Source organism: Myotis yumanensis, unplaced genomic scaffold (genome assembly GCF_028538775.1).
Source record: "Myotis yumanensis isolate MYYU_CA2020_CCGP unplaced genomic scaffold, mMyoYum1.0.hap1 SCAF_10, whole genome shotgun sequence".
NCBI lineage: Eukaryota > Metazoa > Chordata > Mammalia > Chiroptera > Vespertilionidae > Myotis > Myotis yumanensis.
The window spans coordinates 70688477-70700096 of record NW_027223761.1 but is presented as its reverse complement, the minus strand read 5'-3'; the positions used below and the strand labels follow the sequence as shown (position 1 = coordinate 70700096).

Below are 11620 nucleotides of genomic sequence, written 5' to 3'. Positions count from 1 at the left end.
GTGTTTAACATTGATTAGTCTTTGTCCATATTTAGGCAAGCTTATAGGACTCTTTCAGGAAATTCTGTCAGTTGTGCTGAAAGGCTATTGTTAATAGGACAGCAAAGGCATTGAGAACTTTAACAGCATCAGGGCCAGTGAGGGGCTACTTTGTAAGAAGCACAATACTCAGAATTTTCACAGGGCAGTTCATTTCCGCACTCCTCCGGGTGATATTTTCGTTTCCCTGCTGTGTAAGCCTTGTGCGTGCTGTATGTGCTAGCCAGTGTCTTCATTGTCCGAATATAAGTGTTTCATATCCTGAGCCAGTCTTGGACCTGGAGATGAGTGTGTGAGGGAAGAGAGGAGGTACATGGGTCAGGAGGAGTGAAAGATAAGTTGGAGACTCCGTGGAAAGGAAAGTGGTTCATTTGGATTATTTGATGTGAAATACATGTTCGAGTTTGTTTGTCAGGTTCCGGCCCTCTCTTCTCTCCCAAATACACAGTTTCTGTTCAGAACCAGGCCAGCAGAAGCAAGACTGGGGAGAGGGGTTGTCCTCAACAGCTGAGGGAGAGAAAGGTGACGTGGCCCTGAGAAGAGATGATGTCTAGAGTATAAAAATGTGTTCCTGGGACCAAGTGGGGAAGGGTTGAGGGTGAAGAATCAGGCAGCCAGAGAACTGAAGCTTCAACCCTTCCTAGGCACAGGACTGCGGAAGGTGAGTTGCTCACAGGGTGGGTAGGGGTGCGCCTGATAGCCCCTGGGCAGGGGAAAGGCGTGGAACGGGAACCTGTGTGGCAGAAGCTTGCTCTGCCAGGAGGAGATGTTGGGGTATGAGGGTTGGGTGGGGGCCTGAGGGGTGGCTTGGAGCCCTGGAGGTGGCTGCCTGACGTCACCGGCCTCTCTGGCAATAGGCTGCGAGCTCAGCTCCCCGAAGCGGCAGCAGTATCGGCGGCAGCGCGCCTCGGTCTCTGGCCTCTTCACTCCGTGCCTTCTGCAGCTGCCACTGCAGCCGCTCGGCGGGGCTCCCTTCCTACAGCCAGCTCGCAGCCCCAGGTAAGGGACTCGGTGCGGCTACAGGCTCGGGGCGACCGGCGGCAGGGCGGCCAGGCGAGAGTGGGCAGGGCAGGCGCGGCGGCCTTCGCCGCACCCCTGGCCGCAGCTCCGGCCCCCGGCCCGGCCAGCGCGCCGCCTCGCTGCTCCGCAGTGCAACAGTTTGCAGCTGCCTCTGGAGAGCGGCAAGGGCTCTGCTGCTCGCTGCGGGTCTACCTGGCGCTGGTCCCGGGGAAGATTCTCGGGACCCTAGGTCTGGGAAGGCCAGAGAGAAGGTCGGTCCCCTAAACTTTGCAGGCGGGAAGCCTCCCCCTTCCATTTCTAGCCCCTCTAGAAAGAAGCAGGATACTGTCAAGTGTGGGGGGGGCATGGAGATGGGGAGGAGGGGGCGTTTGCGGGGATGCGCTTTAGCTGAGAGGTGCTTCAGCTGCTTTTTTTTTTTTTTTTTTTTTTTTTTTGGTGGGAGGAGATACCAAGGATGAAGGCTGGGGATAGAATGGAGAGCGATCCTGCGCCTCAGCAGCAGCCCTGGACGAGGCGGAGTGGGATGAGGTGCCCGCGGCCCCCGTGGGGTATGGGACCCAAGGGGTCTGAGGCCGCCTGGAAAGGGAGAGTCGGAGGTGGAGGGACGGAAGGGAGAACTGCATTCCCGGAGCCCTCTCGGCGGCCGGGGTGGGTGCTGGGAAGGGTGGGATCCTGGCGAAGACAAGCACGGAGCGGGCGCAGGGAAGAGGAGAGGCATGGATCTGGAAGCGGGGACCGCGTTCCGAGGCGGCTGCGTGCCTGTTGTAATTAGAAAGTTGTGAAGGGCGAGGAGAGCCTGCCTTATCTGCTGAGCAATCCTCATCTCCCGGCTGCGGGCGCAGACCCCTCCCCTGACAGCGGAGCGAGCCCGAAGCTGGCGGCTCTGGAGCGCGGCCTGGGGTGGGCGGGCGGGCGGGGGTCCTCCTGCTGCGGAGCAGGCGGGCAGGTCCGAGGAGGCAGTGTGCCCAGAGGGCTTTGCAGTGGCGCGGGTCCTTCCTCTCCCCGCACTCCCCTGGGCGACGCCCGGATCCTAACCTAGCCTGTTCTCTTTGCAGCCCGGTGCCTTGGCAAAGAAAAAAGGACGCTCGGACACGCGTTCCAGGCGGGTCCGGAGAGCCGTTCCTGGGCGCCCTCACTCTCCTGACGTCTTGCTTGCCCGCAGTTACTCCCTCAGCCCTTTGCTCCTGCGCATCCGCTCCCACACCCGGGAGCAGTTTTGGTTGGCGTGGGCTCCGTCCTCCCTCGGCCGGTGGGAACGGTGTGCCCCAGAGAGGAAGTCTGGTAGGCCCGGCCCCTCCCAGCCCCGCGCCCATGAGTGCCAGGGCGCCCAAGGAGCTGAGGCTGGCGCTGCCGCCTTGTCTCCTCAACCGGACCTTTGCGTCCCCCAACGCCAGCGGCAGCGGCAACGCGAGTGCCCGCGGCCAGGGCACCGGCAGCGGCACCTGCATTACGCAGGTGGGACAGCAGCTCTTCCAGTCCTTCTCCTCCACGCTGGTGCTGATTGTGCTGGTCACCCTCATCTTCTGCCTGATCGTGCTGTCCCTCTCCACATTCCACATCCACAAGCGAAGGATGAAGAAGCGGAAGATGCAGAGGGCTCAGGAGGAATATGAGCGGGATCACTGCAGCGGCAACCGCGGCGGCAGAGAGGCCCCGGCCAGTGGCCAGGCCCCAACCCACGCAAAAGAAACCCGGCTGGGGAGGCAGCCCCGGGACTCCGCCTTCTGCGACCCCTCCAAGGCCTCCTCCTCCTCCTCCTCCTCTTCCTCTTCCTCCTCCTCCTCCCCAACCCCAGGCCTCCCATGCCAGGGTCCCTATGCTCCTCCGCCTCCGCCGCCCGTCCCCAGTCCGCAAGGAGCACATGCCACCTCCTCCTGTTTGGACACAGCTGGCGAGGCCCTTTTGCAAACGGTGGTACTGTCCTGATTGTCTAGCCCCTCTCCTCCCCCTTCCTTGTCTCCAGCATCATTGCAGTCCTCGCTGTTGCCCTCAGTCCCTCCTCTCACTTTTCTCTGACCTCTCCCTTTCCTTCTTTCCTTGTTTGCCCTCCCCTTACTATTTCTCCTCCGCCGAGGCACTGTGCGGTATTTGTAAATATTGGGTAAGGAAAGTCTCGGAAGAAGAAATAACGCTGATAAGAATACTTTATTATTAATATTTATAGTAATTATTATAATACTAATAACACAATCCAAGCGCATGACAAATCACGTAATTTCTCATTGTCAAGGAAGGATGCGTCTTCCCTCTCCACCCTGCGCCCCCCACAATAAGGAGGAGAAACCGCACATGCTACCAAATATATAACAGGTATTAACCCAGAGCAAAGAGTGGAGGGGCCCGGTGTGTTGTACATAGCTGTCAGGTTAAGGTTCCCCTACCCTCCGCCCCCCAAGCTTTCACTTTCCCGTCAGATTCCCTCCCTTCCTCATTCCCTCCCTCAGCCAGGCTCAGGCAATAGTATATGATGAAGAAAACGTCTACATTAAGCTCCAGGACTACCAGAGGCCGCAGAGACAGTCCCAGAAAAACGTTATGACAGGTACTGCTCTCCAGTCATTCCTCTTCTCACTCCTTAGTTAACCATTCCCTTTTCCAGGACCAGGCATTTTAATTTACTTTTAGATATGCCCCTCGCTGGCCGAGCATAAGTACATTGAAAATCTTTAAATTAGTTTTTAAAAATCTACTGCTTTAGCTCTCTGCCCCACCCCCACCTGTACACCTTTGACTTGTGGCATTTTCAGGATTCACAAAGGACCGGGGAGCTGTCCAGCCAGGTCTGGTGCTGAAAGAGCCTCACAGAACTGGTTACTTTTTTTGGTTGTGCAGGCGAAGGAGGGGCTTTTTGGAAAGTGACTATTCTATTTTTTGTTGGTTTCTTTCTTCTTTTTCTACAACCGGGTTTGTGTGTACTATAGGTTTTCTTAATATTTAATATTGTATAAGTTACCTTTTTTTCTAAAAAAACAAACAAAACAAAACTATTAGGTGATGTTCAGTACTGAAAGTGCAGTATCTAACCAACCAGAATGTTTCTGTTTAATTTTTAGGAGAAGTACACCTTTGTTATACATTTATTACATTGGTACCAAATACAGAAGCAAACTATAGTTCTGTTATACATCCTCCAAACTGTATATTCTTGTTCTAATTTCCAGATGTTGGTATAATGGTTATCACTGGATGAGAAATTCAGTGGTGCAGGTCTGACTTCTACTGTTTCCAGAAGTGTTCTTTTGTATCTTACTCTGTAGTAGACTGTTATATAAACATAACACATATGTTTTTCTTTTGCAAATAACAGAAACAACCACAATAGAAAACAAATAATGGATGTGCAGGAATGCCATCTATTAAAACATGGCTAATATTTAAACAGTGCCTGTAATCCTCCCTGCATGCAGTTACCACCTGGAGGCAGTAGTGTGTATGCTTGCTTGTACTGTATGTGTTTGGAGGTGAGACTGGTGGGGATGTTGAGCAATTTGGATGACAGGACATGTAAATTTCAAGAGAAGTTAAGCCCAGTAACTACTTATAGGATAAAAATATTTGCAGCTTGCTTACTTAGAAATCTGTGCTTGCATTTGAAATGTGGCAAAGGAAGTGTTCTCTTTCTCTTTATGAGTCTGGCTTACCTAACTTCAATGAATACATGAAGAAAGGTTGAAAAACACGGAGAGTGAGAGAAAAAGATTAATTGTTGTTGTTTTTTGTTCCCTCTCCTGATGCCAGATAAGGCAATCTATGCTAGTAATGGAGTCCACCCATGGTTACTTACACTTTGTTTCCCCTGGACTGATGATGGTGAGAGCAGAGCATATTACAATCTTAATTATATGCAGTGACATCCCTTCTTGGAAACCAATCCTTGACAGCTATTCAAACATTTGGAAAATGTATGAGTGAGAATGTTATACAAAAAGCTCAACCACAGGAGTCCTTACTAACCTGCAGGGTATAAAGCAACAGTGCTCCTAAGTGCATCCCCTCCCAAATAATTAGTAGTTCTAAATTCTTTGTCCCGGTTCCAAGCATATATGCTTTTTCCCAGAGAAAAATATTACCTCTGAGGTTAATTCGCCCAAACTCAGTCTGCATCTTTTATAAAAAATAATTAAATAAGCTTAATTTTAATCACCCATTAGATATTCACTCAAGTCCTTTCCTAAAGCACAGAGGATCATCATTTAAGCATGCCATGTGGTCATATTAGGGAGACCAGGTATATAATCTTTGGGTACAATATATTAAACAATGAACCAGATTCTCTCCAGTGCCTTAGTCACTTCCTAGTAATAAGTAAAAGAGTGCATTAACTCCCTCAGGCCACTAGGAAACCCTTTAGTGCATCAGAATTATACATTGTACATCAGAAGGACTAAGGCACTGTGTAGAAGAAAGTCCATTAATATTTGTAGTTCACCCTCATCTGGCTGTAGCTCTTTAATACCTTATTACAGAATGACTTTTGGATTTGAAATTTGAATAGAATCAAGGACTCAGAAGGGAGCTTCCTCATTTCCATTGAACTCCACTAAGTGCATGAGCATTACTTTCTACCCCTTATTTGGTGCACTCTTTATAGTGAATAATTTCCCATTTTATTAAAAGCAATAAGATGTTCTGTTGTGAGCAATGCTGGAAGATGATTCCATTTCCTTGGTGCTGAAGCCACTCATACATTCTTGCCTTATGAATCATAGTGCATTCAAGGCATGCAATAATAATAATCCCCTTCCAAGGAGCAGCCTGTAGACTCCAAGGGTAATTATAACATTGTCCTGTGTAATTTACCTCTAAAGGAATAGAGGAAACAGAAGAAATGATAGCATTATGAATGTTGTTCTTAAAAAATATCTTGATATCGCTAAACATGGGCACACATCCATAACATACTCTTATTGGGCACCTTTAAATTATGTGTGCCTTTCTCCATTAATTGACTCTGGTTTAATATTTTTAATACTGCTGTGTGTGAAGATGATGGGGTTTGTGAGTCAAATTTCATGCTGAGTTTAATATTCTCAGAACCTTAAGCTTCCAGTGATATCACTTGAGACTCTTTATGAGAGAGAGAATTACCTGAAATTCTAGTCATGCCAGTCCCACCAAATTATTGCAATAGGCACATATCCAAGCAATTTGCACAGATCCTGTTTAAAGTATTGCTTCTTATAAGAGCTCAATTGACAGTCTAAGGAGTTTGGGATGTATAAACAGAGCATTTTGGATTTCATTAATATAAAACAAAAGACAATCTGGAAATAGCTAAATCTATCTTAAAGATTTTATTCACTGATGTCCCGTCAAACTAATTGCTTCAAATCCCTATAGCTATAGCTCAACTTCTGCACTTGCTATTCAGTATTAATAAGGTGGCATGCTTGATTCTTATTGTTTTTAAAAATGAAAAAAATTGGAGAGAGAATACCATTATGTCAACTGTATGGGACTCTGAATCTTAAAGATGTAGATGGATATAATCTTCTTTAGAATTTATATACACCCATAGATATGTATTTATATATACATACATTTTGTACAAATTTAAAATCGACTTTTTGTATTCTCTTTTCTGCCATTACAAGAATGAGATGGAAACCAAATAGTTATTCCATCCTCTTATCCAGAGAGGATACTGAGAAGTCAGGTATATGCATGTACTTATTTCTCTGGGGTCAAATCTGAATGCCTTTCTCTTTATTTAATGAAAGGGGAGAGTTCTGGTTGGCTTGGGAAATTGGTAATTAGATAAGCTTCCTTTCATAGGTAGTGACTCAAGTTAGCAATGATAATGAACTTGTGACCATATCTATGTGGTCTTAATATCTAGGTGGAAAGCAAAAAACATCTAGAAGAGGTTTAGGACCACCTAGACCACAAACCTGGATTGTTGCTCGATTTTCTATTTTTAATCTATATGTTGTGTGGAAATAAAACATATCTGCATAGCTAAAGGTAAAGTAAAAATATGACCATTATATATTTAGTTTGATAAGTAGTTTTTGGAAAATATGGATAAATTAGCTTTAAAAACTTTGGCATCTGACTTTTCCATAATTTCTATTTATATCAGTTGAATTAATTAGATAATGTTCAAAATTCTATTTTTTTTTCATTGTGACGACATATGCTTTCAATTCTTTTCTGTGGGTGACAGTTGAGCAATGCTAGCTGATATTATGTGGAACTTGTAGGTTAAATTAGAACCAGAAACTTTCATCTAATCTGGTCAGACTCCTCAAGTCCACTTTGAATCTGAATCTGAAAAGCCACTTATCTAGGCCAGCCTCTGTTGAAACTAATAATTGTGGCTTATAGATATTTGGTTCACAAGAATTGATTGATTTATAGAGTGGTATTTAATCATTGATTGAATAATAATTTATCCTGATTCTGATTTTTTTTAGTTTATTTGATAGTATTTGAGAAATAACTGATGGCTTAACATCAATACTTATTAATGTCACCAACCTAATAATACAATTGGTGCCATGTAGGAATGCTAAGCTAAGAATAAGAATTTAATTAACTTTAATCGGGGACAATGTCTTATGAAGTGGTTCTATGTGAGGCAGAGACTTGTGACTTAATTGGGTTGTTTTTATAGAGAGATTAACAATAGTGATGACAACAAGAACAACAACAGAAAAACTGATTTTTGAACTCGAATATATCTAAGAAACAATAATAAAACAGATATTAGAATTCATGGAAATTTTGTTTTGCTTTTCTATCAATAAAATTTTTCTTGTTAAATGGCTTTTTGGACACTTTCCTTATTAACTTAATGTATAATATAACAGGATTACAAAAGTACTCACTATATTACCCTCAGATGCTCAAAGGAAGTAGTTTGTTTTTGTTTTTTAAATTCTATCACTCATCTGACCTTCTTCACAAACCAATTGCATGTGAGAAACAGGCAGTGTCTAACTTTTGGTATAACCCAATACACTGAGTGCAGTAGAATTTAGCAATCCTTTTAGGCAGATGCTCGGGCACTTTAGATTGTATCCTTAGTCTCCAGATTTCCTCTTTCCCTGCCTGCACTTCTTTAATATAACCAGCTGTATAGGGAAAGGATATAGTTGACATGATTTTGTGGAAGTTAGGGGAAAAGAAAGGGTCTCAGATTCATATATATTCCTATGGATTTTAGCTGAACCCTGCTGAAAGCAGCTGGTTGGGACTGCTCCATAGTTGGTCTATCCAGCTTTTGTGCTAACATTCACCTCTTCAGTCTTAGACCCCGGACCTTTGTCCTGGTCTAAAAGTCATCATTCTTTACCTTCGCCCCCCTTCCCCCCATTGACCTCTCCCAGCCCAGACTTTCACCCTCCTATTGTCTGCGTCCATTGGTTATACTTATATGCATACAAAGGGGGACATATATAATATTTTCAACAATAAAAGTAAAAAAAAAAGAAAATTTTTTAAAAAAGAAAATAAATTACTACTTGTTCAATACTATGCTGATTGCTGGAGGAACTAAGAAATAAACTGTCCAAAAAGAAAAAAACACACACAAAAAAACCATCATTCATAGGAATCTATACATCTTTCCCCCTGCAATCTCTAGGTCCAGCATTGCTTTCACATTTTGTCCCCTTCTTATAGATATAGGAACTTCTGTGTGCCCTGAATACCAGGAACCTACTCTTGCAAGGCATGGGTTCTAGCTCAGGATCATCCATCTATCTACCTCCCACTGGCACGTCAGTTCTGCTAGCTTTGCTCCATGTCAGCTAGTGCCATGAAGGATTTCTTCTGAGGTTTTGTAGCCCCATTGGGAGAAGGTTGCCACTTAGTCCTAATCCTTGGGCGTATCCAAAGCTATTCAGATGTTTGTGAAGCACCACCCCCTTCGTCTTGACTTCTAAATGTGTGTGCAGAAGAGAAACATGAAATCCTTAACAGCTGCCTACCTGTTTTTCTTTTCTGACTCAGTTTTTAAATAAAAATTGTCCCAGACTGCAACAATCAGATTTTCCTCTCACTGTCCTCTCTTTTTTTTTTTTTCCTGCCTGAGACTCCTTCTACTATATAGTTACTATCCTACTTCTGCAGTGGACTCTGTCCCCTTTTTAACTTCAGCCTGTCCAACAAATGGCAGTTGGGCAGGATGTAAGGAGACAGATAAGTTTATTGATAGGGATTCTAAATTGGGAGATATTTCAAATATGCAATGCTAACATGTTAAATTTTGTATTCCTGCAGACCAGGTACACGTGATTAAGGTCCTACCCTCCCCTTTTCTCTTAATTTATACCCAAGTGTAGCTAGCAAATCTGGGTCCTGATGGAATCTTTTACTTTATATCACTATTTGGTATGCAAGAGGGTATAGTCTTTTCCCAATCCTGGTCCATTGCTTCACCCTATCCCCCACCCTCTAGGAACTGCAGATTGTATGTTGAAAATGTTTCCTTGAGCTGGGATAAACGTCTAGTGGATGTTCAGTCCTGGAGTGGAAATGAGCAACTATCTCTATCTAAAGGCAGCAGGAAGTATGGATTAGTGCTCAACCCAATCTCTAACTGTGGCCCTTTTTACTCCCAGAAAGTAATTATTCTCTAACCTCACCTGTTTGGCTTACTAGAGAGATGGGTATTCACTTAGCTTGCTCTCATAAGACTGACAATGAAGCTACTAGCTGACTCTTGGATCTCCCTGGGTGGACTAAATTGGCAAACTACTAGCTGGGTTTTCTCTTTCTGATTAGTTGTTTAAGTCCAATTTCTTCTTGCACAAATACTATCTCCAAATATGTCCCAATCTTGAATTGATGCTGGTAGTTTTAAACCTCCCTCTGAGAAGTTGGCTCTACTTTTCAACCTTTACAGACCAAGAAGCAAAGGGGATTTAGTGTTAACTTTTCTACCTTATGCTCACCATCTTTTATTTGCATCTGCAAATCCCCTCTTGGTAATGGCCCACTCAGGAATTTTAATTTTAGCCTAGAGGTTTATATTCATTCCATGGTGCAAAAATTTGCTACACCCAGGTTCTAAAGAGTTCTGGGAAACACCCTCAAATGCACAAAGATGGCAGCAATACTCACTTTCACATACAGATATTCAAAGCAAACGTGGCTTCTGTATTTTCCTATAATTCATCTTCTCTTTCTGTTTTCTCTCTTTCCTCTGCTCCTTTCCAAGGCAGTGTCTGGTTATGACTTGTGTTATCTATGAGGGGAAGAAGAGGAAGGTTCCTCAGAACTGTGCAGTATTAAAGGGATTCTTTCTGATTTGGGCTGCAGAGCGGCCAGTCAGGGAAGCAAGTTCCAGCTAGTACCCACCGCTATAGCCAACAATCCTGGGCATTTTATTATTTATTTATTTTTGTTAATCCTGGGCATTTTAAAATGTAGTCCCGAATCCTGAATCTGCAATGGCTTTTTTGTTCCAAGTGCAGGATTTTGCTGTTTTACTGTGTTCTATGCTTCTCTGCCCTCCTCCCACTCCTCTGGGACAAACAGACATCTCAGAGTCCCTTAGTACATTCTCTTCAGACAATGGGAAATAGGAAGCCTTCTAGCTGCCTAGTGCTCACCGTCCCAGTGCCACTGCCTTCCTGTAGGAGGGAGAGTACAGTAGCTCTTTGTGTAAAGGCTCCCCCTCCTGTCGCCAGGGAGATTTCCCAAAGCACCTACTAGCCTCCAAGTCCTCGGGCTCTTTGATCCTATCAGAATTCTTATCAAAGGACCCCCTTTATTGCTGTTTGTCCCTGAATCAAGGGTTTTGGATAGGCAAGAACTTTGAAATTTACCACCCTTAATCACTATTTGATTCTGTTCTTCCCCCCAAATTACCCAGGACTGGAAAAAATAGACTTTCTGGTTCCTTAAAGACCTCTTCTGGTAAAAACCAGTCAGGAAGGGATAGATTTGGGACTTTTTGCTTTCTAAATGCCATGTCCTATACCCTCACTCCAATCTCATACCTAAGTCTGAAAATGGAGAATACAGTGTGAAAAAATGATTGACCTACTGATAAACATAGGGGGGTGCTTCCAAAATATTTTATTAGTTACACTTGTTTACGCATAAATGGTTATTTCAAGTTGAATGGCAGGAAGTCAGTGACATCAGAAAGACACCATCTTCCCCTTCTATTTGCCACTGTGTAAAGTTCCAACTAAGCTCTTAACTAACAAAGGAGCTTGGTTCCAGTGGTTTAAGTTGTAGGTCCCTGTCAAGTACACTGGAGAGAGATCAGAGGTGCCCTCAGTATTTTGTGCTTCAATGTGGAGCAGTCTTCTAAAGATCTTATGATAGAAAAGACTGGAGGAAGTATAAGTCCCTAAGTTCCAAAGGGCAGCCATCATCAGAAGAACAAAGAAAGGAGAGGCTAGAAGACACACTTCTCTAGTTTTGCCCTGTGGGTTGGACCCCCTCCACCAGTCACAGTGTATCTTGTGGGGCACAAAGTGTGGTGAGAATGTGGCCATGACATGGCAGGATTATTTGAAGGGTCTACTGAGTGAGTCCTATCTGTCGAATCCTAACTCCACTCCTTTACTCCAGTTATATGGCTCTGTTTTTCAGTTGCCTG

At 44.5% G+C, this 11620-nt stretch overlaps 1 protein-coding gene across 2 annotated transcripts; it reads left to right on the top strand.

The window, feature by feature from the left end:
* Positions 1–966: 966 nt before the first annotated feature.
* On the top strand, positions 967–7822 carry CUNH11orf87 (chromosome unknown C11orf87 homolog). Of its 2 annotated transcripts, none has more exons than XM_070425963.1 (2): positions 967–1038; positions 2115–7822. In XM_070425963.1, the coding sequence occupies exon 2, from the start codon at positions 2371–2373 to the stop codon at positions 2983–2985; it is 615 nt and encodes a 204-aa protein (XP_070282064.1). In that variant the 5' UTR covers positions 967–1038; positions 2115–2370; the 3' UTR covers positions 2986–7822. The 2 variants fall into 2 exon arrangements, with proteins under 2 accessions (XP_070282064.1, XP_070282065.1); XM_070425964.1 differs by lacking the exon at positions 967–1038 and adding an exon at positions 1244–1310.
* Positions 7823–11620: the final 3798 nt, after the last annotated feature.